Source organism: Rhamphochromis sp. 'chilingali', assembly GCF_963969265.1.
Source record: "Rhamphochromis sp. 'chilingali' genome assembly, chromosome: 2".
NCBI classification, from domain to species: domain Eukaryota; kingdom Metazoa; phylum Chordata; class Actinopteri; order Cichliformes; family Cichlidae; genus Rhamphochromis; species Rhamphochromis sp. 'chilingali'.
The window spans coordinates 66110743-66138421 of record NC_137930.1 but is presented as its reverse complement, the minus strand read 5'-3'; the positions used below and the strand labels follow the sequence as shown (position 1 = coordinate 66138421).

The window sequence follows — 27679 nt, the reverse complement described above, 5'->3', positions numbered from 1 at the left end:
GAAAACTGAAACAAATTCATGATGTCATTGTGAAGTCTGAAAGCAGAATAGGCCACTCAACCCCACACATCCATGAAAATGAAGACATTAGGGAAGCATTTGGAGGAAGAGAAACAAAACAGGTGAAAATGACGAGGAGAGGAAATGAGATCTGAGCTGATGGTTCGTGGCGGTCGGCCAAAACTACTGAACTAAGTAGAAGGACCAAAATTATATTCAAACGTCCAAGGCAGCAATATAGAGCACAGAGCGGTTTAATCTGGAATGAACTGACTCCGGCAAATTACAGCTCCACAACCTGTGTATGAAATACATTTGTCTGCACAAAACCTCAGCTTCAGTACAAATAGAGACTCACCCATTCAAAATCTAAACATCTTTCCCCCAATGTGAGTTATTTCTGTACGAGTGGAACAACAGAGCAAAGCCTGGTTTGTCTGGAGCCCTTCGTCTTTGGTGGGGTTGGCTTAACTGGAACCAGTTTAGAGATGGGTGACTGACCTTGGTCCGCGTACTCCTCACTTAATGGTCTGGAGTCTGCCACTGCTGTGTTTACTTTACCGCTTTTTTTAGAGGGACACATTTAGACACGGACGAGACCTGTTATTTCAGTGGCGGTGGCCGACACTGGGACTGCGGCTGTCTGATGCAACAGCTACCCTGTGTGCGCGCGCGTGTGCGTGTGTGCTCACGTGTGTCCTCCCACTGGGGTTAAAGCAGGCCAAATCTACAGCGTGGACTGTGGTGAGAGTGACACACATTAAGCTCGAGAGTAACACGTTGTTGTGTTTGGAGGAGCGAGGGCTGGTCTGCCCCCTTTACACACAGGGGAAGTGTAACCAACTTCAGTCCTTCATGGTGAGTAACTGGAGACTCTATAAGCAAACTGAACTGATCTTCAGTGAATGTTCTGGGAAGGCAGAACAACTGATTTGACTTGTTGCTACATCACCGTACATGCAAGGTGACGATGCGTCAGGAAAGCAACTAAAAACACAAAATCACACACATGAACAGTATTACTGAATTATATTTCATAAGCTTTAAACCTTAGGTTTGTTGTTATTTATGAAACGCTACTCACGCTATACATAGGCTACAGTAATACACAATATTTAATAAATATCAAACATTAACTTTTCATTCATTTTACTTTTTAAAGGGTTTGCTGGAGTTTGCATATCCATGGCTTCTGTGAGGCATTGAATACAAGGACTAGCAGAGCTGATAGTCAAGTTAAGGCAGTAACTAGCAGGGTCAAAGGTACACAGAGGCTGCTAACAATACAAATGAAAAGCGTTAGGAACTACACTGCACATGTGCAGCCTGTGTGATGCACCAGTTTGACAGCTTGGTAAAATTTCACTGACCTACTGGGGTGAATTTTTAACCTGTGAGTTGACAGGTTCAGAGCCATGGTTTGGTTTCTTGCAACCTGCAAGCTAGTAGTCTTGGGCACATATAGCATAATTACAATGGTTCTCATTTTGAATGTAGAACTTTGTTGCGTGTAATGCAACTTGGACTTTTCCCAGGTTTTCTGTCTGTCTCTGATGTCAGCTACTGAAAGAAATAAAGAATGATAGGGAGCAAGTTGCTATTTGGCTCAGACCTCCCAGTGTGACTTTGCATGAGTCGTTTTCAAGAGCCAAAAAAAAAAAAAAAAAAAAAAAAAAAAAAAAAAAAAAAACTGGTGATGAAAGCTATTAGAAACAGAATATGAACTGTAATGAGTCAAGCAAACACAGAGATGAAAGTTTGTAGCTTTGAATGGCTGATTTATGAGAGTAAAGGGGACAGTTTTATGCTTTTGTGGTGCAAAGAAATGTGACTTTTCCTGTACTTTGTTTGCAATACATTTGCTTGAATGTTTAATTTAGAATCCATCAGATATCTTCCAGTTTCAGGGTTAAAAACATCAAGTTGTTACAGACAGTAAGAAATTATTGAGCTCAATGCTATAAACTAGTCTCAACCACAGCCAAGATGAATGTATTCAAGTGCATTAGTGAAAAATAGCAGTCGTTACTACTTACTGTGTATAGCTCATTGAGGACTTTCATTAAGTCTTCCTGGAGCTGAAAGGCTATTTCTTTGCTCTGTAAAAGAAATACAAAAAGGAAAAACAATAAGAGCAATACAAAGAAATCACCATTATCACACAAGAAATTCATGTTCTATCCAGGTAGTTCCCCTTTAAAGACAACACAGTATAAGCACTGTGGGAACAACCATTACTAAACTGCAGCTTCACAAATCTTTTCAGCAAATGCACACTGTTCGTTCTATATCAGGTTTAATATAAGTGCCACTGAGGTGAAACCATTCTCTACTCTTATTGGTGCACATACAAAACAGATGAGTGCATTTATAATACTGTGTCAAATACAGGCTTTTGTGTGTGAAAGTGGTGCCGGTGTCATGCTAGCTTTTCCACTTAAATCATCGAACACCGCTAGAGTTTCAGCGTCCACATGCTCAACACATTATCTGGCCTCTACGCCTGAATGTAAAAGATTTCTTCCAAATATGTTAACTCAATCAGCCGCGCCACAAGGCTGACTCAGTAATGCTATCACACACACGCCCACAGAAATGCATCTCATGGTTGTGGGATACAGTTTAACAGTGATGGTGTGATGGATTTAGAGACGCCTTTACTATTAATTTAACAGTGAAGCTTCCATATTTCTTTCACACTGACTCATATAGCGTATCAGATGTTTATGAGATTATGAGTCATGACAATGAATTTTTGATCTCTCCACTATAGTGTTGCCACCTGGATGATATTACAACCTTGGCCTGTGCACCAGGCCTATATCAAACCCAATTATCCTCAGACAAAACTCATTGTGGGAGCCACTCACAGCGATATGATGGACAAGCTTTCTGAGTGGGTATCAAGCCAGCTCCTGTAGTAAGAGAGTGGGGATTTATTTTCTAAAGATATAGAGGGCATTGTAGTCTTTTTAAGAGCCATAATGCTGAAATAAACACTACATTTAATATTAAAGGGGGCTATTGGGAGTTTTTGAAAAAGGCAGCACAATGATTTTAGGAGTGAGGGTAAATTTGGGGCGAGTTCACGAGCAACAAGATGCACATTCCTGATGCTGGCTTCAGACTGTTGCAATGGCAACAGTTGTTGCCAAGGAAATTAGTTATGTAGCTAAACCTGTTTGAATGTGCACAATGTTTTTGGGAAGAAAACATGAATTTATATCCAAAAAACAAACAAACACCAAAAGCATTGCAGATTGTGAGTCGTCTTAAAGCCGTTTTTATATTTTACTGAATAAGAAATTGCAAATAGTCAGTCTGCCAGTTTTAGCCGCACGATACAGTTCATAAAGAGATAAGCTGAAGCAAGCACTGAAGCAAAGTTAACTGGATGCATTTATTTTCACAGTGCAATATATTGTGCCGTAGTTGTTTATTACTTGTGACACAAGATGCTGTTAAATGCATCACTGACCCAAGTGAGTTCTCAGACATGATCACGCTTGCACGAAACACCACAAGTTTTTGGCTATAACTGAACCGTGCATATGCAACCGACCTGAACCGCAGCAAGACTGCGAGTACTTCTACGCAGATTTTCACAGTCTGTCACTTTTGTTCTTCATGTTGCTTACAGGTAGAGCTGTACAGTGTCCAAGTATTTTAACAGACAGCAAAGAGGATTACGCTCTCAGTCACTGGCTGCTAGGCTGGTGTCTGAAATTATAGAGTCACGCTAGGTGACCTGACTGATCTGCAACACCTACCTAACCACCACCTGGTCTGTCATTTCCCCAACTTGGAGCTTTTTAGCTAATCGGGACATAATCAGATAATTAGATTCCAGGAGAAACAAACTCAGCAAGAGGAAACCTCAGGCATGTTTGACAGGTGAGTGTAGATAAGGAAGTTACTAAGCAGTCTTACGTTTTTTGGTGAACTATACGATCACCTGGTCCTTGGGTTTATCAATACTCAGTAAACTGCCTCTTAAATGTAAATTCACACGATTGTAAAGACACAGACCTTCCCCTGTGGGAAAATCCATTAGCAAGCATCAGTTCCATGGACAGGACCTTTGACTATCTGTCAGATCTAACACACATCAGTTCTTTCCCATTGAGGAGGCTGGGAAGTGATCCAGAGCTCAATGAAAAGCCTTCTCAGAGATCACAAGATGTGCGAGAAAGAATGTGTGTGTGTGTGTGTGTGTGTGTGTTGGATGTGAGAGGAATAAAGAGGGAAATGATCGTAAATTACATTTACAATCACGACTGCCTTTTACCAGAAAAAGCTACACGTAGCATGAGGTTTCGAATTTTGGAAACAGTTGTTTAGCGAAGCTGTGTTGTGTAACACATGTCGCTGATTTAATTTGCACAACGTTTTTTCCTTCCTGCTTAAAGGAATCTCAGCTGGGGGGTTTCCAATTCAGTCCAATTCATTAAAAGGATCCTACAAATGGGTTTTCCCTTTCAACTTCATACCATCTGTATTCCAACCACATTAGAAAGATGAAACAAACCCAGTGAGAAGAAACCATGGCAGCACTTAGGGAGTGGTGGGTTTCATATTGCCACTGCCATTAATCACAGTATAGAGATGGCAGCTGTATACGCTGCAGGGCCCGTGTGTACATTAGTGTCTTCCGACTGTAACTTGGAATTTGACCAAATGACACAAATATTGAACCCTTCATAAAATGTCAGCCTAATTATTGGTTAGTCCAGCTGTTTCACTTGTGATTTTAAAAAAAACAAAACAAATACTCTGTATATAATAATCTGTTAAAAATGGTTTAAAACTAAAAGTTGCATTGTTATTTATTATGCAAATAAGAAACTAAATTCATGTTTTTTGAGCCGGTGTTCTGGGAATCCATCTTACCTCACAAACCATCCTAGCGGTTGTTTCTGCGCATGTGCTTTGCATGCGCACAACACAAAATTAAGTGTCAAACCATCATATCTTTGTGAATATAAGCTAGAAGCATACTCTGATGGGTAAAGTTAAGTGGCAAACCGTCCTACATACTTACATTTCTGCTGGAATTCTTGTGTGACGGCAGGAATGTGCATAAACTACGTACGGTGGACGATTTGCCAAAGTAGGATGATTTGTCAGAACACCGGCACAGCGGACGTCTCTGAGAAGTTGCAAATTCAATGATGCAAAACATTCAACCACCAACACTAATTTTTCTGCTCAGGAATGAAATTATTGAACATAAATAGCTTTAATTTGGCATCTTTTACTATTTTTTTCTGCTTTTTGTAAAAGTGTAACTTTGAAAATTCAATGACAACATCAATAATTTTATTTTAGCATTAAAAATATTATTTTGATTAGAGCATTTGCACACACTGGTAGATTAACTATTACAGAAACATAAAAATTTGGTAATTATCGCTACTGTTAGGTTTACTCCACAGCTGCCCTGAATTAACATTGAGTGGTGGACTAATACATTTGCAAAGCACCATATTGGAGGTGCTGGTAGTGGATTTTGGGATATTACACTTTTTGTTATTACACCAAATCAGTTAAATAGATTCAGCTTGAATTATTTCAATATTTACACCTTTTTGTAAACTTATGTGTTGCTTTAAGTTCAAAAGTGCCTCGAGCTCTAGGAAATCCACCATGTAGCTGCTGCCACAGAATATCACTTTCATGAATAAAACAGGGCAGAGCAAAACAAAGAGCCAGTTGTATGAATAATGAAAACTTGATGCATGTGAGAAGATCTTTCCAAGCATAAAGACAGAAAAAGCTCGCTACTCGAGTCTTGCGTTTAAACACACAAAAGAGGAAAAAATGTGGTGCTTCTAAAGAAAGCCGTGGTTTCTTTTTAAGTGACCACAGTGCAGAACTAAAGAAATAAATGCACACGCCGAACAGCAACCGGAGGATGTTGACGAAGACAATATGGCCACTATGGGGTCCCTCCTCCGCTGCTGCACCTCGCAGCATGAAACCTGAACATACAAGGAAATATAAACACGGGTCTTTGATGTGGTGGAAGGATGACAAGAGTACAGCTGTCTCCTCAAAGCTGTGAGGGAGTCCACGTAACATGGGGGACTTCTCTGTTGTTTGTGCCTCGTTATTGAAGCTCTGCTGAGATCAAAGGCTCGGGGAAGCTTTAATTAGAGTGCGAGCTGTGTCTCGGGTCTCCAATGAGCTGGGACCTCCCATCAGACTGCTTCTTGTCTGCGCAATGTCACCTGGATACACAAAGTAAATGCCAACTTTAAAAGGACAGTCTATAAAGTGGCTCGATACAGCAGATTCCACAGCAGTAATGGGGATGCAGGTGGAGTAATGACAGGACTGCACTACTCCACAGTTTGTGAGGAGTTTCTGAGCTGCATTAAAAATATGTATCATTATTGAAAGTAGTCTATCATTATGATTGTGAAAGTAAGTTAAGCCAGGACAGAGGTCGGTGACTCGCGGCTCTTTTGCTCCTCGGCTGTGGCTAAAATAAGAAAATGTTAAATGTTACAGGCACAACCTTCCCTGTGTGACGTGATCTGTGCGTATCAGGCGCTCGCCCACATGTGTTTAAGAGAGGGTTGAGAGATGTTACGAGTAGGTTTAGACTCTGTATACACAGAAGGTTTTTTGAAAGTGAAAATGATTGCCTTCGTGAAGCTGAACTTTATAAATTGTGCGTAAATGATTAGTATTTATTCAGGTTTGGATGTTTGCATCTGTAAAATAGTTTCACATGGTGGTTTTTTGTTTTGTGTGTGGATTGAAGCACGTGCGTGTGAGTCCTCAAAAGTTCATTGTACACATTTGCAAAGCTTAGCTTACAGTTGTGGATCATATTGTGTGCATTTGCAACCCTTTTGAGACAAATGTTATAGTTTTCATGATTATTCTTGTTTTAAATTATAGCGGCTCTTTTCCCCCAGTATTCGCAACAAGACGAAACTTTGAGAAAATACTGTCTGTTTCACATCTGGCCTCGTTAGTAGAACCAGAACCCTTTAAAGGGAAATGAGTGTTGCAGCTTCCTGTGAGTCTGCTGGGGGTTCAAGGCAAACCAAGAAATTATACTGCTTTGAAGACCAAATTTAAAAAACAAAAATGTTTCCTTCTTTTTAAACAGATAAGATCTTGGAGGTTTGCAAGAAAGTGGAGCATAAAAAGAGAAAGGATAAAAAGGTTGTGCAAGCTAAAATGACACAAAGGCGCTCCTCTGAAGAAAAGACACTTTGTAATTTAGGTTTGCGGTGAGTTCATGTGACTCCTGCAACATAGGAGCTCATAATCTGTTAGGGAGTCGTCAGCTTTGTGGTAGAAAATGCAGCAGATTGGTTTTGGTCATAAAACCATGAGAGACCAAAGACGTTCTGAATCTTAAAGACTGGTGACCGAGCTCCCAGCGCACTACTCTTAATTCACAAAACGAAACCACGGGAACGCCACAGACCATCATACCATCAAACGCAATGCTGAATATATATCCTGCATATCATGCGACTAAATATACACTGTTTTTGAATGAATGGATGCATTAAAAGTGAAAGATTGTTTATATAACATGAGGGCCTGGAGACACTGCTGCCCAATGTGACCGCTACGAAGAATCTGGATCATGTTAGTGGTGACTTTGAGTGTTTTGCTGATCAAAGAAAAAGGCACATGTGACCCATTTCTAGCAGAGGTCAAACATCAGTATAATGAACAAAAAAAAACCCTTCAAAAGCAGTCAAAATGAGACTATGAGAATTTAAATAGACAAGGAAACAGTGATGCAGAGAAAAATACTAATTTATTAACTTATAAAAGGTCATTTGTGTTATATATCAAGTACATGAGTGTTTTGTTATACAGTTGTACGATAAACAAGGCTGAAAAGTGCCATGAATTCCTGCAAATTTGCAAAAAGAAATTGTGCTGATTTTCTTTGTTTTAAAAAAAACAACAAGTTTTTCCCTTTAAACCATAAAGGAAATGAATGAAAACTAAATGAAAAATACCTGCTGCAATTCTTATAGCACAAATAAAAAGACTCAAAAGTCATTTTTAGGCTACGTCCACACTAATGCGTTTCCGTTTGAAAACGCATCGTTTTCTCTTCGTTTTGGCCTCCGTCCACACGGAGACGCCGTTTTCCTCAAGGAAAAACGCAGCGTTTTGAAAACGCTCTCGAAAACGCATACATTTCAAAACGGAGCTGCCCCGTCGCAGTGTGGACACTCGAAAACGCAGACTTTCTAAAACAATGACGCATTTTAGTCATGTGATACAGTCATGTGACCAATCAAACAAAGACAGCGGAGGGCGTTATACAGCAGTTGTTTTGTTTGCTCTCAATTTTGACAGCCCTAAAAAAAAGATTAATATCAGTTTGTACATGCTCCAGGTAGCTTTTCTTCAAATTCTTTCATTCTCACTCGCTTTCACGCATGCGCAGGACTGGAAGCGTTTTGTGCTGTTTCAATGTGGACGCACAACTTTGTGAAACCGACTGAAAACGCTAGTGTGTGTGTGTGTGTGTGTGTGTGTGTGCACCGCCTCAACTCTAAAAACTACTTTGCCCTTTCTGCCCTCACCTTCTTGAGTAGCCGTGTAGAGTCCTCGCTGATCTGCATGAACCTCATGATGACATTGTTGAGGTAGATGTCACTCAGTGTTGCGTGGTCCTTACTCTCCCTCCTAACCTGGTTCAGCAGCAGGTACCAACAGTTGACTGGTGACAGCAGATTCTGGTCTTTCCTGAGTAAACCAATGGAAATAAGAGTTCAGATAAATTAGGGAATGAAAATGAAAAATTATAAAGTAATGGTTATAACGGAGGTATTCCTTGGTTAACTTTTGTGCCAGACTGAACATATCATGGAGTAAAATTCACTTTATTCATTTTACAGAGTTAAAGAGGATTTACTATTTATATCGTTTTAGAATAATTAGTGCAACCTAAGGTCTTTTGGTTTTTTTTGTTGTATTTAATGCAACAAATTCCCATTAAAGCACTTATCTTTTTTTGCCAGACAAAAGAATGACTGAAATGTGGCTCATTCACACTACACTGTTAACCACCCATTACTTCCAAGCCAAGCTGTTGTGCTGCTGTGAAAATTCAGGAGCTAAATGAGACATTCTTTGTTTAGAAAGATCTATTTGCCCCCAAAACAATTTCATACTTCAATACTATTATCAAAATAACCTTGCAGGCCTGTACAAAATATCTGTATGCATTCATCTGAACATTTTCCTATTGGCAACTGTTGGCTGGTTTAGACAGCATTTCCTCTTTTTTTCTAAATGCAGGAGATCGTGACAAGCAGGATGTTTACAAAAACCTCAAGAGCACCCATAAAAAACCTCAAGAGCACCAGTGCTCGTCACTAAAGCAGAAGACAGATTCATCATAGGCGTCCCAGGGTGTTAAATGTCCCATGCACCACAGGCTCTGGGCCAAAAAGATTCTCCAAATATTACAAGGACTACACAGCTAACTTGGAAATATCAGTGACATTTCTAGGGCAGAGCTACAATGCTCTGAGCAAAAATGATTTTCTAAAACCAGGGAAGAGTGTCCCTAAGACTATAAATACACTGTGTAGACTGGTGTTAAAGAAGCCATGTATATGTTGTAGGTGAACTTGAAGAGTAGAGTAAAACTGCAAAAAGAACAAGAAAGACAAGGAAAAGAAGAGAAGCTGCACAATAGTGGATAATAATAGAAAAGAATTCAAATAAAAATACAGAAGTCAGAGAGGCGTTTCCTGCGCTGTGTGCCGCCTGCAGCCAGGCTAACTGTAGGACATTGTCCAGACCAGAGTGAGCTGGGGCCCTGTGTAAGCAGTGGCCCGCAAGCGGACTTCCTCTGGGTTAATCTATAACATTCCTGCTGCCTGCAAAAAAGTGACACAGAATATAAGTGTGCATGCTTGTGCACATGTGTGTGTGTGCTTGGGAGAGAACTGAAAGCTGGGTCTTGGGTCAAGTCTTTCAGGAACCATATGGAGACTCGCCTCTGCACCTCTCCAAGTTTGCAAAGACGGACAACATTTGTCAACGCAACAGGTGAAACTTTACACTTGGCAAAGCTGCCCAGCCCTGACCTAGCCTTCAACATTGGCACCACATCTGCTTGGTGAGCAAAAATGAAGAAAATGAACAACTGATGCAAACATTCCAAACAGCTGAAATGTTTCCTGAGGTTAAGCAAAAACAGGAAGACAACTACGCAGACATGAAAAACATCCAAGGGGATTCGTTTTTCAAAGAAACCAGACGAACATGATAACATGTCCAGTATGGTTGGGAATCAGAAAATAACTACATTTTAAGACAATAGTATTGCAATACATTGCCTGTGATAATGGTGGCATCACAAAGCAGCGGCATATCATTTTAATACATTAGTTCCCTGATTTGCTTTCCTCAGCTGTCCCTGACGTCAGCCCTGTGAATGTGCCCTTCATTGCAAGTTAGTTCACTGTACCTTCCCTCACAGCACCATGTGAAGTCATGGTAAAATGAGCCATTTAGCACAAATACATGTTTTAACCACATTTGTGTGTATAAATAACTTTTACACACGGAGAAAAATATAGATTCTCACACTCACTCAAGCAGTAACTGTGCTTGACGGCATCACTCACCATCTGTCAAAGAGCAATTACTATAGAAATCCTTTCTGCATTATGTATCAGATCCATTCTACAGCACTCAATCTAGACTTGTGGGAACAGTACTAGTTTGTGTTTATTAATTCACTCATGTTCTCAGGTCCAGATGAATCATGTTCTGTAGGTCACTGACAAGAAGCTGGACATAAAACGCCACAAGCCACTAAACAATTTAATACTGGTAAATTGACTCCTCAGACTGGAAAAAAACCCACTGTACTGTCTGAAGTAGGACAGCATTACTAAGTTTAACCTAATTTAACACCAGAAGTAACCTGTAACCTATGTGCACATGGCTAATAACATCCAGGGCATCCAACAAAAACGGCATCCACCTTTCACATGAAATTTGATTAAATCTGAAACATTTAAAGAATAATGTAGCATAAGTAACAGTGTAGCACATGTTATCAAATTAAATCAATTTGTTTAAAAAAAGAAAAAGAAAAGAAAGAAAGTTTGATTTAGTAGGGTCAGCCCCTTCACAAAGTATAAAGAGGACAGGCAAAAAACAAGTGGGAAACCCACACAGGCTGTGACAACATAACCCCCTGGGAGTTGCTAACCCCACATATAATGGCAGGAAAGTCTCACTGTCATCATTTCCCCCTCAGCCAGGGCAGGAACTGGGTCAGACAGAACAGTGACAGATAGACAAGACTCCCCACAAGAGCCAAACACAGGTATGAAAAGAGGAACTCGTGTGTAGAAGAGGGGTGGGGGGGGACAGAGGAACAATGTCACCATACTTGCACTCTCATACAGCAGGATGACACTAAAAATGAAGGATACCAATTCAGTGTGTACAGTATTTAAACAGAAGGTCTTATCAATAGAAATGGCAAAATAGCAAAGTTGTCTAGTGCCACACTGATTTAAAAAAAACAACAACAACAACAAAACCCCCAAAACGTTTCACTTTAAAGTGCACAAATCTCCAGCACCAACGAAGCTGACTCGCGGTGCAGTCTTTCTGCTTATTTGAGTACACATTTACATTTTAAAAGGAAGCAACAGAATGCCAAAGGCTCATAATGACCACAGGAAATGCACCATTTTCTTCATCACTGGTCCTGTGAAAGAATCCCAACAAAGTTGAACTTAATCAAATGAGAATGCGTCAGCAGTTTTCCCTAGACAGCAGGTAGTTATGTGTGGCATTACACAGACTAAGCAGCCACGATGTTTTCCACACCTCCCGCTAATCCTCTGAGACAAAGTGAGGAAGTCCTCTAACCAGCGGCTTAATTTCAGATAAAAGCAGCATATTTAAGACAATCCCAGTTGTGGCTGATGCTACATAAATATTTCAGTTATTCTTTTGCTCTCCGATTCCACGTCCCCTCCCTGAACAAACCTTGCATAATACAGTATCTGGTTGTTTGCATGTGTGTGTTTAAGAAAGACTGGGGGAGAGAGAGAAGAGAGTGTTTGCCCATATTTGTTCATTTGTGTGTGTTCTGCAAACAGCCGCTGAAACACAAATAGATGGCTCTCCCACAGAGTGCTGCAGTGGACAGCACTGTAATTTTGTTTTCTTTCAAGAAGATCCCCCCCACAAAAAACCCAAAACTAAACTGGTGGCTCTGAAGTGTCCTAATGCCCGTTCATTTTCAAAGCTGATGTGCTGCACTCAGAAGCTGCTGCTGTCTGCTTTACTGCAGCATTGCCAAACATCCGGGACACTTAAAGCTCTAAAAGTTTTCGTATCTATTACACTTTTGCTTAGACCAACATGTTTAACAGCATGTGTTCTCCAAAGTGTCCTAATTTGACTTTATAGCTGCTAATTGTTACGTTTAATTGGGACAATTTTTTCCAATGCTGCGCACTGCGTTTACTTCTATAATGAAGGCTGAAGAACAAAACCTAAAAACAGAACTACACAATGATCTCTTCATAGTTAACCGTAAAACAAAAGTTCTCTTGGACAACAAGAGTCTCAGAACAGGCAGTGGCTTAGAAAAATACTAAACTACATAATGATCAAAAGTAATGATGCCTGTAAGACGCTATATTCACATATTTGTTATTATTGTTATCTCTTTTGTTATGCTGAAGTATGTTGAGAAGCAGAAACGAGCACCATTACTTTAAAATTTACACTTTTGTTGCGTTAGGCCATTTTCAAATGTGGCTACAGTCTTTACTCTACTTTAGAGTTCAGCAGACCTCTACTGCAGTCTCCCTAGACTCCACAGGTATAGCTCAGCTCAGTACAGGGCACCCCCGAAGCAAGAAGCATTCCTCTCCAGCAGCGAGCAACCGCAATACTCCCACAGGTCGCACAAAGTCTGTACTTTCAGATGTGCACAAACTTCATTTCACCCCCGAGAAAGACTGAACTCCTACTGTGTCAAAACTTTTTCGTAGCTTGGAATAGCTCGAGAACTTTATGGTAACACGTAAATGGTTCAAGAACAACATAGCTGCCTTCCAACAGCAGAAAACTAGGTTTAGTCTTGTCAAACAAAATCACACATGGCAATGTTTGCAGACTGGTGGAAGGAAATTGTGGCATCGTGTCTTTATAGCTTCACAGAAACATGGTTTATACGAAGGGGGTATGGGATCACAGAAGCATAGCATCAACCACCACCTGTGTTTTGCCACATTTCCTAGAGGCAACTAAAACAAATACCCATGGGATGAGGCTTGAAGCTGCCTACAAGGGAACTTTCTAAAGAAACTGAATATGTCAAAAATGCTGCATATTAATGCATTTTTAACTAAAAAGAATGACATCTTGAACGCTCAAAGCTTCTTCAAGCTGCTGCCGTCAGGGAGGAGACTGCGGAGTCTCCAGGCCAGGACCAGCAGACTGAAGGACAGCTTCATCCATCAGGCTGTCAGGAAGCTAAACTCCCTCCCGATTCTGCCCCCCTCTCCCCTCTTCTCCACCACGGTCTCACTGAACTCTGTCACACACACACACACACACACACTCACTCTCTGACGCACTCACTGGCCTGCTCCAGTCACTTTGTGGAGCATTGGACTGCTTAAGCATTGGACCTCATAAGACTCTGTTGTTACACTATCTCTTACCGTACACTACTAAATCCCCATTTGCACTATTTGCCTATTTTGCACCACTATGCCTTCTTACTTGAATATTGTATATTGTATATTGCATAGCTTTTTTTTGTTATACATAAAATTGTATTGTATTTATTTAAATTTTTACTTTTTAATTATTTTATTTGCATTTTTCTAATCACTAGGGTTTGAGAGTAACGCAATTTCTATTCTGTGTATGTCCTGTACATGTGGCAGAATTGACAAATAAAGTTGACTTGACTTGACTTGACTCATCTCAAAATCTGCTACGCAAACCAGACTCAACAACACTGCTTCATTGCCAACACTTTGTGAATACAGCTGGTCTTGACCAGTTCTTAGATTTAGCTGCTGATTAAAGGACGATACTTCAACCAGGAGCAATACAGTCAAAATAAGCAGAAGTTTAAATTTAGCATTATGGCTCCCTGCCCGACCATGTCCATACACAGAAAGCTGGATCTGAAGTATGTAGATGAACTGATCTGCCATTGTGGATGATTCCATAGCCTTCCTTAAGCCTCAGTCAGAGATCATCTGGCTTTCCCAATTACTAGGGAAATCTGCATTTCCCAACTGGTTGGTGAGTGGCTGCTGGCTGTTGCAAGGTGACAATGGTCATAACGAAGGTGTTGTGATTGTTTTGATCACTAGCAGGCTGCCACAGTCACCTGTAATTTGCATGAAATATGTCGATTTGTCCGTCAGCATTTGACATTTATGTTGTGTGCTGTCGTGCAACTGAAAAGTAAAGCATATACTGTTGTAAATGTTGTGCCTTGAAAGTGAACTTTCATCATTTCTGGTTTGTGCTGCATTTTTCAGAGTTTCACTAGGACTTGGCAAGTAGTTTGCAAGTGTCTTCACTTCACAGTCACATGGAGGTTTTTGGTGCAGCACCATATACCTCTCTGCGACCAATTTCACGCTAGCAAACACTCACCAACTATCAGAAGGGTCACTGATCAGCTTCTAATACTGTTTAACTAAGACCTTAACTCGCTGCTTTACCAATTTTTCCCCCAAGTTAATTTCAAAACTAGTGACGTACCTAATATTTGGAAACAATCTCTGTCCACTCCTGACTCAAAGAGCTGGATCATGTATCAGTGACAAAGGTCAGATTTATGGGGCCATCAGGTCACTTCAGTTGTTCTCTGCTTACTGTGCTAGCTGGCAGCAGCAGTGTATCAATTGCTAACAGGAGAGCTAACAGCATAGAGGAAGCAAACTGCAAAGGGTCAACAGTTTGAAAGCATTTCGCACTCAACACAACAGCTTTTCTTTTTATGCCTTCAATATTTTTTAACTAATTGCATTGTGGTCAAATCTACACTCACAGTAAGAGCAGGAAATAGAAAAGTAGCAAAACTTTAAAACCAGCATGCAGGAACCAACTAACTCTCACACTCAACTTAAATAATTTAGGTAAATGATGTAAATACTTATTTCAGTAAACTAATATTCTCTGACGCATGTATTTGCTACAAAGTTGAATAAATAGTATTTAAGCCGAGCTTGGTGTTGTCTGATATGGGACCAATGAACTCCTAGACCCTTAAAACAAATATTACGTTATTATCTAGTATTTGCAAATATTATTTCGACGCCTTAGCTTTTGCTAATAGAACCAGTGCATCGCTAATAAAAATGGACATCATGCTACAGACAGAATAAAAACAGTTTTTCACACCACAGACAAATTTGTCCAATGAAAACAGCCTGGAGAATACTGAAGCCTTATTGTACGTGCTTATGTGAACACAAAAATATGGGCCACATGATTTAACACCCGCAGGAGAATTCTTAATGTTATTCAAACGTCTTATATTTACTTAAGAAATATGCTCCTAGGCAGATGCCAAATGTTTACCCTGTGAATGAAGTGACCAGACTGTACATCATACAATGAAAACCACAGAGCGCCATACCAGAGTCTTCTCACTGGTTACACACATGGGCACGCACAGCTGCTAGAGCCATTGGAACTTCAGACAGAGAGCAGGGGCTATTTGCAGACAGCGAGGACAAACATACATTTTATTTTTGCTCCACCACAAGTTCAAACGATATGCTAATGTCTGCTTTTTCCATGAGCCACCTCCTACTAATAAGGCCAAAAAGCACACTATACTTAACTGTGTCAAAATCGATCAAAAAGCCTCCGAGACAAACCGATGCACAATAAATACAGCGGAAGAAGAGGGAGGAGGACAGGGCGAGAAAGAAGACAAACAGAATGAAAGCAAACAGTTTTTCTTCTCACTACACTTTGGTATTTTTGTTTAAGGGTAGATACCAAACAAAAATACTCCTTGAGAACTAAATATATCCAAATATCCAAAATATAAAGTACAGAAACTGTCAAAGATCTTAACTCTAATCCGTTTTATAACAGCTTTGCCAATTTTAGAATATATTTAGCAACTGTATCAAAATAATACCCCATCCACTAGATAACGTCTAATATGTCCTTATGATGACATTCACAGCACTTTGTCCTCATTACTTAGGCTTGTGTCTATTGTGGCACACACAGAAATGCAAAATGAAAAGTCAAGATGGATTATTCAAGAAGCTCCTCTGCTACAATGATGTAATATTCTCAATATATTAATATAAAACACTACATGGTTCTACACATTCAAACAGTACAAATTGTCATGAAACACACTGGAAAATGTACCTTTTCAAATTCCTCCTCTGACACTATCCTGTTTTTCTTTAGTTAGACCTCGTCTTGCTTTAACAAGGCAGATTTCTCTGTTAAAACAACCTCACCACTAAACTGGGCCTGTATAATTATGATTCACCAATAACGCACAGTGATAAGAACAAATTTGGCCGTACACACATTGTAGGAACCTGATGATTTTGGACCTTTTTTGTATGACCATTTCTAGGACGTAAACAGAGAATGAGGTCAGGTAACATCAATAGAAAAACTGCCTGGTTGGTGAACTAGCCAATGCCTGATCTGATTAATTTAGAGATTTGTTACATCCATATTTGTGAGGCAAAATCTAGAAAAGCTTAGAATTACAGAGCAACAGTTAAAGGTTATTATTGGACCCGTGTTACATAAGAAACACATTGACGACAGACAAACATCGAGACAGTTTCCTCTCACTTGTATTGCTGGTGATCTTTAGTGCTGCGAGTCTTTGCCATGAAGCGTTCGGCCAGCTTCTCGAGGTTTCTGGAGTACTCCATCTCAATCTCCGCCTTCTTCCTGAAGAAATCCTGGAGGTCCTGCAGCAGCTGGACCCGCATTTCTGTCTGCTGGTCCAGACATTTCTGCTGCTCCACTAACTGGGCCCTGATCTCTGAAAAGACACAAATTTAAAAAAATATATATATATATAAATATAAATATATTAGGAGCTACAAACTGAATGAATGAGAAGAAGCCACAGAAACACATATGTGAGGCTGGTACTCATATACTGATGTTTTAGCTTTCTGAGATCTTGTAATAGAGCTAAACTAGCTAAATGATTACATGCAACAGTTATTTCTGCAGTAATCGCATGTATTTACCGGTTAAATTGGCTCTTATTTTGAAAACTACACACTCTTAAATGTTAAAATACGTGAAAAATATCAGTTATGAAGGTGCACAATTTGGCTTAAAACTGGGCATGCAAGCATAAAATGTCTAAAATGTATCGATAGGTAAATGGGACAAATGATCAGCAATGCGAGCAATTACATGATAGTATGTGTGCATAGGAGTGCAACTGATAGGCCCACCATAGCTTATTATCCCTTAGTTATGGGTTTTATGAATGTTTGTAAAGATATGAAGTTGTCGACTGGTCTCAGGTGTTTCATTAAGGCTGAAAATAACTCGAGGATGAATGGAAGATGATTCACGTCATACCGAGGCTACAGCGCAGACCCGTGCATGCACGCGCACACACACAAACACAGATACATGCATTCTCATTGGTGCTCATCAGTGAAAATCCACTTAAGAAGGCAGAGGGACAACACCAGGCATCACATAAACAAGCTGTACATGCAGGCAAATGACCCTCTAAGGTCTTTTCTGAGAAATCACGGTTGTCAGCGTGGCCCTCATTTAAATTTACGTTCTCAACAGGGCAACTGGGAGTGCACACACACACACTTGCATGAAGACAGTCGCACACAAATTGTTTCCTCTGTGTGTTCCGTCTCACCACAGCCGTGTATAATGGATTTTACCTAATGGGCGCAGCCTGGTCGGACATCTTCAGCAAAGGAAGCAGATTAATGAGGTGATTTAAAGCCAACACCACTGGAGAGAAGTGTGGAGTGATCCCTAATTCTAAAGGTAGAAAACACTAAGATGTAATGCCTCACAAGTCATTTGTAGTCTGAGCCATTATACAAAAACCAAACCAGCCTGATTGGGTTAAAGATTTAATCATCCTGGGTCATTCAGAAAAAGACGACTACATTTATGGAACTGAATTCAAGGTTTTTATGCCTTTTTTTTTTTTTATATCAGGTCAAATGACCATACCATTTGACATTTTAAAAAAAGTGTTTTATCTGTTTTTCTGCTTTTTCTAATAAAAGAATTTGAAAAATTCAATTTCAATAGCAAAACTTCATACATTTCCTTTTCCTTTCAAGCACTATCCCTGGATTTTTCTCATTATTTTCTGATTACTCAGTAGAGAAATCCTTTTCGTGAGCTGTAAGGTGCAGTTACTGACATTATCACTGAGTAGAAACTGTGAACAGAGATCTAAACCCAGATAGCTTTTACCTAAACACATCATAGCAAACCATTGCTTTCCTTTGAGGAGTATTCTTGTGCTTGTGTGAAATGACATCTACATCGTATGATGTAGATGTCATCATACGATGACATCTACATCATCTCAGCTACAGTGAGAATTTTCCTATATTTATTTACATATTTTTTCTACTTACTTTTGAGTTGCTATTTGCTAGTGTTAGCTAACCATGTATTCACTACTTTTAGCTAACTGGTTAGGCTTCTGTGTTTGTTAAAACTACTGGTCAGTACCCTAGATGGCTGTAGTGAAGAGAAAGCATAAGCACAGCCTGTTAGGAATCAAAGTGAAACTTGTGGATTATGTAATTCTGCCCAGTATTAAATGTACGTCAGACCTGAATCCCACTTTGGCCTCATCTTCATGAAAGTCACAGTGAATCAGTTTCATTTTCATTAGTCATAGTTTAACGTGTATCAGTTCCTGTTGAAAAGGCTTTGTCATACTGCACTGCTGGATCACTATTGAACTACCTGATTTGTTTCGATCGTACTGTCTATGTTTATATATCAGTGTCTGAAATTGTGATTCATTGATGGCTGTTCAGCTTTATAAGGGAGGGAATTTAATCATCTCCTATGCCATGGTCAGTGACCAACTAATAAGCTCATCAGAAAAAGTTTCCTCATGGATCTTTTTAAAAAATAAATAGGACACATCCTTTGAACCACAGAGCAACACAACCCAGACGTCAAGGAGCCACAATGCTGAAATTAATGCTTGGTCAGTGTTTGAATCAGCCAACCTCCTACTTAGTTAATGCAGTCGTTAATACAGAAGTAAAGCATACAAAACGTTGCGATAAGTATTTGATGATACAATCATACGGGAACAAATACTTTGGCAAGGAAGATAAAAGATCCCTAGGAGCCAGAGTCTTAACAGAAATCCATCAATAGTTCAATTAATGGCCAATCAGCTGCTGACTCATTTAGACAGCTTCCAGCCAAAGATGGGTGAGAGCTGTCTGTCTGCCTGTGTGCATATGGACACATGCCCATGATGCAGTAATCAATTAGAAAAAGCTCCACTTCATTCATCAACACAAGATGTGCTCACCCCATCCTGATAAATTAAACATTTACATTGAGTCTAGAACTGATTGTTTTTGCATTCTCACATAGCATCGACTTCCTTCTGGCACTCATAAGCAAATAAACCACTTTGAAACAGCTGGAACACAGAGATGCTAAATTTAAATCAATGTTTATCACAGTTGTTAAAGTCTTGTGAACCAGAAACAACATTATCATGGACAGTCTGCAATCGAGAACATCAGGCCATTAAACGAGCTAGCAGGACACCGGTGAGCACTAAGAAAAGGTTTGCTTTTAAATTTGACTTGAGTAAAGTACACCGGGCTTTCTGATGAATGAGTAAACCTTGCAATTTTTCCCATCTCCAAAGGGTGTGCGGATTAAAACAAAGCTACCGTGGCATTGACACAAAGCACTGTACTGGATCATTTAACACAATTACACTCGTGACTGCACACAGAAACTCATTAAATCATTCATTTCGAAGTCAAGTATTGGCCACTAACGCTGTAGCGCCAAAATGGAAATGAATGTTATAAGACAACCACCTGTCAGACAAGATAATAGGTCGGGCGCTGCCTAAAACTAGGACGTGCTTTGCAAATTGACTTTTTAGTTCTAGAAATTAAACAGTGAAAACGAAGTCACGGAGGCCTATCGTCACAATAAATACAAAAAAAACGTTTCCCCCCCCCCTCAGTTTTGGCCACATGTAGCTGCTGTTTTCCCAACCTACAGAAATATCCTCCAAAACTGCCTTCCAAATGCTGGACACTTTAATATAGGGGTGTCGAACTCCAGGCCTCAAGGGTCGGTGTCCTGCAGGTTTTAGAGCTCACCCTGGGTCAACACACCTGAATCAAATGATTAGTTCATTACCAGCCCCCTGGAGAACTTCAAGACATGTTGAGGAGGTAATTTAGCCATTTAAATCAGCTGTGTTGGATCAAGGATGCATCTAAAACCTGCAGGACACCGGCCCTCGAGGCCTGGAGTTCGACACCTCTGCTTTAATAACTACAAAACCAACTGTTGATTTTTCAATTTCAGTTTAGACCAGCCGTCCATCCAGTTCCTAGCAGCTTATCCAATTCAGACTCATATGGACTCATGGCCTTTTCCAGTTGTCATTAGGCAAAAAGCAAGTTACACCTTGAACTTGTCTCTAGTACATCCAGGGCTAACACAGTGAGACAGACAGCCATGCATGCTCACAGCGACACCTATAGCCAATTTAGAATCACCAGTAAACACAACATGCAAGTCTGTGGACTGAGAGGGTAGGTTAGAAACTGCCCACACAAACATGGGAAGAAAAGGCAAACTCCACATAGAAGGGCCTCAATCAGCTGGTGGGTTCAAACCAGGAATCTACACTGTATGCACAAGTGTGGTAACAGGATGGCATTGTTGCAACAACAGTTTATAAATTTGTCTTTTTCCCCTACTAGATGTGTCACGATCAATAGCAAAGTCAAATCATTTAAGAACCACCGCAACTCAGCTGCAAAGTGGCACACAACATAAAGTTATAGAGCAGGGTCACCGAGTGCTGAGGCGCCTTGTGCACAGAAATCACTGACTTAGTAAATGCATGAGAAATATACAGTGATGGCTGCAAGAATAGCCAGCTGTAACCAGTTGTTTATGTGCCCGGATCACATCGGAGTATATGAACTTGTCCATTTATACAGATACTAAACTGCAGTGTCACACAGGACAATGAAACTGTGTCTCAAAACCAAAATAGCTATCAGTGTTTAAACTTCAGGAAACCAAACAGAACAAAGCAGAGTAAAGTATTTGCAAAGTAACAGAATGAGTGACAGGAAAGCTTGCTCACCACTTGCAATTTTTCATGTTCATGCACCATTTAGAGGGCACAAACTCGAGTTATGATTTTCCATTTATATAAAAAGGGAGAAAGTTATCTAACCCCATGTGTAAATATTAGAAAGGAAAAACGAATTTACTTTGGTGTTTGAGGTCAGTCTTCCTTTGATCATACTGATGCTTTATCTGAAACCCATACTAAGGGCAGCATCTGCTGTCTGACTCACTTCTTAAAAAGCTAACACGACCAACAGAGGCCGTCACTTGGGACCTTGAAGGCTTTAAAAATCAAGCCACTCCAAAGTTTTTCTCAAGCTGGAACCATCTTATTGCGGCGGCGAGTGCTGATCTATTATTACATGCTGCATTCCTTTCTGCCACTCTGAGCTCATCTGTATGGTAAACATGTGTGGAGGTCTGTGTGTGTCTGCGCGGTGTTACATCAAAGCCTGTGATGCACTGCACCCTAACACACGCACAACTGTGATAGACAGACTGAAATGAGAGCACCCGTGTTATATCTTAAATTCTGCTAAAGAAAACAGAAATGCGCAGTGTAACACCGTCGTCCTATTCCTCCTGCAAAGCTACGTAGCCTGCAGAATGATAGCATAGCCTGTAAACATGTCGGCAACAAATCCAGCTCACCGATGGACACCCAGTCAGTGTTACCCAGAATGCACATGGTTCTGATATGGACAATGAGAGAATGCGATTTGCTCTTTGTGGTGATCAGTAGGACCAAGGCCGCATTGTTTCTGAGCTGGATGCTATCCAATTGCTCCTTTGGAGAGCACATCACATACTTCACATAACCCCATTCATGGCGACAAATATGTCCAAAGTTGCAGTTCAGAATGGCTGATCTGATTTGCCAGATAGGCTTGTTCTATTGTCAAAGAAAGTGCCTTGTAAGCAGGATGGCTACTGACCCACAGTGTTGACCCTCTGAGAGAGAAACTGGGCTCCGGTAAAAAACAACTCGGCTACTGTCAGAGGGCTCGAGAGATAACTTTTCCTCTCCCTCAACAACATGCTCTCCCATGATGCTGCCAATTAACTCTGTTATGAATCAATCTGCCTGAAATACATCTGTTACTTATAATGAGTGCAACATTGTACTCTTCCGTGGGAACTATAAAAGACTTTAGACTCTCAGAGAGTTTCTACAGTTGCTCCAAGTTGATTACAGTTTCCACAAGCAGCTATCTGGGACATGCTGTACCACATCAGTCCCACTGCTGCATTTCCACATGCAGACTGGCTCATCAGCAGCACCTGAAATAGCGGCTAAGGCCTGGGGAGGGACTATAAAGGAGCGTGCCCAACCTTACCATCTGCTTCAGATCTAGGGTTATGGGAGAGGGGGAGTTGTCCATGCCTCTTCTAGAGGCTGGATACAAGACAGGATAAATAGCATCAAACGTAATTACAAAATTGCTGATCAGCTTTTAATAGAGAACAGGTTTTTAATTATAACTGGAATGGGATCACGTTCTAGAAAAACTCGCCTATGTCACTTATTCTCTCACATTTGGATAATCCTACAAAGGCGTGCTGCTATATTTAACTGTAGCAGTGCTATCATTCATGTTGCTGCTGTCTTGATAAACGCACACCAAGACACAAAAGCAGTTCTATCCAAGCAATTAGATCCATAAAAGATCTAAACCACATCTTGCTTGTCCAGATACTCATTTACATTACTGCCTATGAAGAAGGCCCTGCTGTTATATATTAATGTGCCAGAAAAACAGAAAATCCTTGATGTGAAAAAGCAACTCGAACCATGTGATAGGGGCATGTTGAAATTAGATATTAAAAAGGGAGATGAAAGGTTGGGATCGTGGACATGTGCGGGTAGTTTTTTTTAGCGCAGGCGTGCAACAAGAATGCAAAGCAAAAAATAAAATAAATAATTACTATAGTTGTAGCTACCTAACTGTTACCTTCTCTCACTCACAGCACTCATGCACAGTGAATCTTCACCAACACTGCTGTTGGAAAATCAAACCCACGCTCAGGGTGTGGGTGACCCACCGGTCACTTGATCCACGTTAGAGTCTTTAGAAGTTTTCCAAATGGGAGAGATTTCCACATTTTACATTATTGCTCATCAGGACAGCGTTAGATGCAGTGCACCTAAAAAAAACCTGTCAGTCACTATATCTGCTGAGGTCATGTAGTAACTTGAGAATTGACTCCATTAGCCTGGGGAAACCACTAAAATTCATAGTTTGCTTGGTATGCCTGACCAGCCCTTCTGTCCTACATCTGGACAAACAGCTGGATTATGTTACTGTGTTATCTCAGATTACATCACTACCCAGACTGCATTACTAATATGTAAGCCTTCTCTACTTGTATCATATATCCTGTGTGTCTGATAAAATAAAATAAAAATAATCAAAGGGCAGCCAAGCAGTTTTTTTTGAATGAAATAAAGCTGTGAGGGACACAGCTTTAACTTGAGGAGTATTCAGGTTGGTCTTAAGTCAGAGGGACTTGCCAAAGAGGCTGAATGGATTCCCTCCGCTTACTTAAAGCACAGCCAAATTACACATAACACACTGGCAGCTCTGCTAAAGGGTTTTATCTCAAAATATTGTAGAGCTGGCAACAAGGTCCACATTACAACATCTGACTGACATGTTAACAGCTTCCAAAACCGCAGAGAGGCTTCCAGTGCAAGTACTGTAGGCTACTGTGATCCAGAGAACGGCTGCTAAATTAGAATGAAAGAGAGCCTATAATTCTCCGATTCTTTCAAACACTCAGATCAAAACTAGATCCTTTGACATATTCTTTTTTTACAGTCTGGCTCAGAAACTTCTCAGTCATGGTGGATAACTCTCTGCACTGTTCAACCAAAACACACTCTAGCGGTTAAAAACCAATCTTAAGCTAGACGATTCTAACTGCACGAAACAAAGGCTTCAATCTACGTCAAGTCCATTCAACAAGGTAATATTTAAAATGTATAATTTCAATAACAGAAATCTAATAATCTATGCTAATTAGATTCAGCTTAGCTAAGTGGCTCATAAGTCAAAAGGCACCGTTGCTAAGGCAACACCCTGACACACCAAAGGCTTACAGCAGGCAGGCATGAGATCAATCACTTTACGGTGGCCTTCGAGGACCATCATTATGATCCAAATAAAATAAGAGTGCAAGGAGCCGAACGCTGGATGAAGTGAGCCCGTTTTAGAGCCTGAGCTGTTTGTTCAGCTGCTGTTTAACATCTAGACACACTGTTTGATCTGGATACCAGTCTGGTGTGTTGGTGCGTCAGACGAAAGTGTGGTGTTTTGTGCTCGAGAATGCGTTGTTTAACAATGGACTGCAATGGCAAGCCAGAGTGACAACGAAAGCTTCAAATAATCGTGGAAAAATATGACATCACCAGTATAGAATAAGCTAACTCTGTGAGGAATAAAGTAGGCTAAACTGTGAGCTCTAGCATGACCCAAGCCTGATATGACTGCCACCTTAAACAGGCCTACTGTTAAGTCTAGAGGTAACATGTGAAGAAAAACTCGTATCAAGTCATAGTACCATAATAATAAAAGCTCTTTTTTCCTTCTTTATAGTTCAAATGTCTACCCTCTCTTACCCAAATGCCCATTTCATAACATCTGGCAGAGCCCGTTATATGTCCTAACATCTGACTTGTCACTTCTGGATGTGAAACTTGCCTTAGTGTCGACTTTTAAATCTCTTTGTAAACGATGTTTTATCATAAAACTTTATGCTTAACTAAATATAGTTATTCCAATTTATTAAACATATTTTATGGTATCTGAAGTTGTGCTTCTTATTAATCTTCAAGATGGATTTTTACTAATGACTCTTGTTATGTCTGTCTACTATAGCTATGTTAAATAAAATTGCACGGTGCCACTAACTACCCAACTCTCTGGAGCCAGTGGCACAATTAAAAAGAAAATGATTATAGTTTAACTTAGTCTGAAAAATGTGTGCAAATTTATTCGGCTGACATAAGACATAGACCTCTATACTGCAGAAGCTATTTGAAAGGCATTTTCTTTTATACCACCGAAGTCCTTTGTCCAACTGCTGTGGATCAGAGCACACTGCACTCTGCAAAGAGGCAAACGACAAACTTTTCAGAGGCACCTTTCAAGTCTGTGGGGGGGATAACTATCTGATATTCAAAACTTCTCTGTGCTCTATGCCAAACCCAAGTTCCCACTGACACATGCTTTGACATGACCTGTTAAACTAAAGCAAGAAAGTAGACAAGTAAGAAAAAAGGGATGGTGTGGCTTAACGTCAGAAAAATAAGAATCTGTAAGGAAAACAATCTCTTTCAGAACGATGGCATGACCAAACTGCTCACTGCTGCCCTAAAGGAACCGGTGTGGGCTCTTTTGTGTCAAAAAATGAACTACAGTGGGGCAAAAAAGTATTTAGTCAGCCACCGATTGTGCAAGTTCCCCCACCTAAAATGATGACAGAGGTCAGTAATTTGCACCAGAGGTACACTTCAACTGTGAGAGACAGAATGTGAAAAAAAAAAATCCATGAATCCACATGGTAGGATTTGTAAAGAATTTATTGGTAAATCAGGGTGGAAAATAAGTATTTGGTCAATAACAAAAATACAACTCAATACTTTGTAACATAACCTTTGTTGGCAATAACAGAGGTCAAACGTTTACTATAGGTCTTTACCAGGTTTGCACACACAGTAGCTGGTATTTTGGCCCATTCCTCCATGCAGATCTTCTCGAGAGCAGTGATGTTTTGGGGCTGTCGCCGAGCAACACGGACTTTCAACTCCCGCCACAGATTTTCTATGGGGTTGAGGTCTGGAGACTGGCTAGGCCACTCCAGGACTTTCAAATGCTTCTTACGGAGCCACTCCTTTGTTGCCCGGGCGGTGTGTTTTGGATCATTGTCATGTTGGAAGACCCAGCCTCGTTTCATCTTCAAAGTTCTCACTGATGGAAGGAGGTTTTGGCTCAAAATCTCACGATACATGGCCCCATTCATTCTGTCCTTAACACGGATCAGTCGTCCTGTCCCCTTGGCAGAAAAACAGCCCCATAGCATGATGTTTCCACCCCCATGCTTCACAGTAGGTATGGTGTTCTTGGGATGCAACTCAGTATTCTTCTCCCTCCAAACACGACGAGTTGAGTTTATACCAAAAAGTTCTACTTTGGTTTCATCTGACCACATGACATTCTCCCAATCCTCTGCTGTATCATCCATGTGCTCTCTGGCAAACTTCAGACGGGCCTGGACATGCACTGGCTTCAGCAGCGGAACACGTCTGGCACTGCGGGATTTGATTCCCTGCCGTTGTAGTGTGTTACTGATGGTGACCTTTGTTACTTTGGTCCCAGCTCTCTGCAGGTCATTCACCAGGTCCCCCCGTGTGGTTCTGGGATCTTTGCTCACCGTTCTCATGATCATTTTGACCCCACGGGATGAGATCTTGCGTGGAGCCCCAGATCGAGGGAGATTATCAGTGGTCTTGTATGTCTTCCATTTTCTGATGATTGCTCCCACAGTTGATTTTTTCACACCAAGCTGCTTGCCTATTGTAGATTCACTCTTCCCAGTCTGGTGCAGGTCTACAATACTTTTCCTGGTGTCCTTCGAAAGCTCTTTGGTCTTGGCCATGGCGGAGTTTGGAGTCTGACTGTTTGAGGCTGTGGACAGGTGTCTTTTATACAGATGATGAGTTCAAACAGGTGCCATTCATACAGGTAACGAGTGGGGGACAGAAAAGCTTCTTACAGAAGACGTTACAGGTCTGTGAGAGCCAGAGATTTTCCTTGTTTGAGGTGACCAAATACTTATTTTCCACCCTGATTTACGAATAAATTCTTTACAAATCCTACCATGTGAATTCATGGATTTTTTTTTCACATTCTGTCTCTCACAGTTGAAGTGTACCTCTGGTGCAAATTACTGACCTCTGTCATCATTTTAAGTGGGGGAACTTGCACAATCGGTGGCTGACTAAATACTTTTTTGCCCCACTGTATGTAAATATTCTGTACATACTGAAAAAAGCTAATTTTAATTCAAAAAGAATACTGCGCTGAACACCAAATTTCGATATGTCTAAAGTTTGAACTTTTTACCTTTTGCCAAGATAAAAAAAAATAGTCCAACTCCTCACCTTGCATCTGGCATGTCTTAGTGCCTTTGTCTGGACATATTAGTGGAGGTAGAGCTAAAGGGGCTAAAGCTCATATGTCAATGCAAACAGTCATTTTTAACAAAGCAGCCCTTAGGGGGGAAAGAAAAAAAAACTTGGCTG

At 40.5% G+C, this 27679-nt stretch overlaps 1 protein-coding gene across 5 annotated transcripts in view; it reads right to left on the bottom strand.

Annotated features, from left to right (window-relative positions):
• Nucleotides 1–27679, bottom strand: part of srgap1a (SLIT-ROBO Rho GTPase activating protein 1a) — an 84213-nt gene that overhangs the window by 36819 nt on the left and 19715 nt on the right. For all 5 annotated transcript variants that reach the window (XM_080875702.1, XM_080875703.1, XM_080875705.1 and 2 more), the window contains exons 2-4: nt 16849–17044; nt 8574–8736; nt 2037–2099 (exon numbers count right to left, since the gene is read on the bottom strand). In XM_080875702.1, the coding sequence (XP_080731828.1) occupies nt 2037–2099; nt 8574–8736; nt 16849–17044 (422 nt within the window). The remainder of the gene's footprint in view (nt 1–2036; nt 2100–8573; nt 8737–16848; nt 17045–27679) is intronic.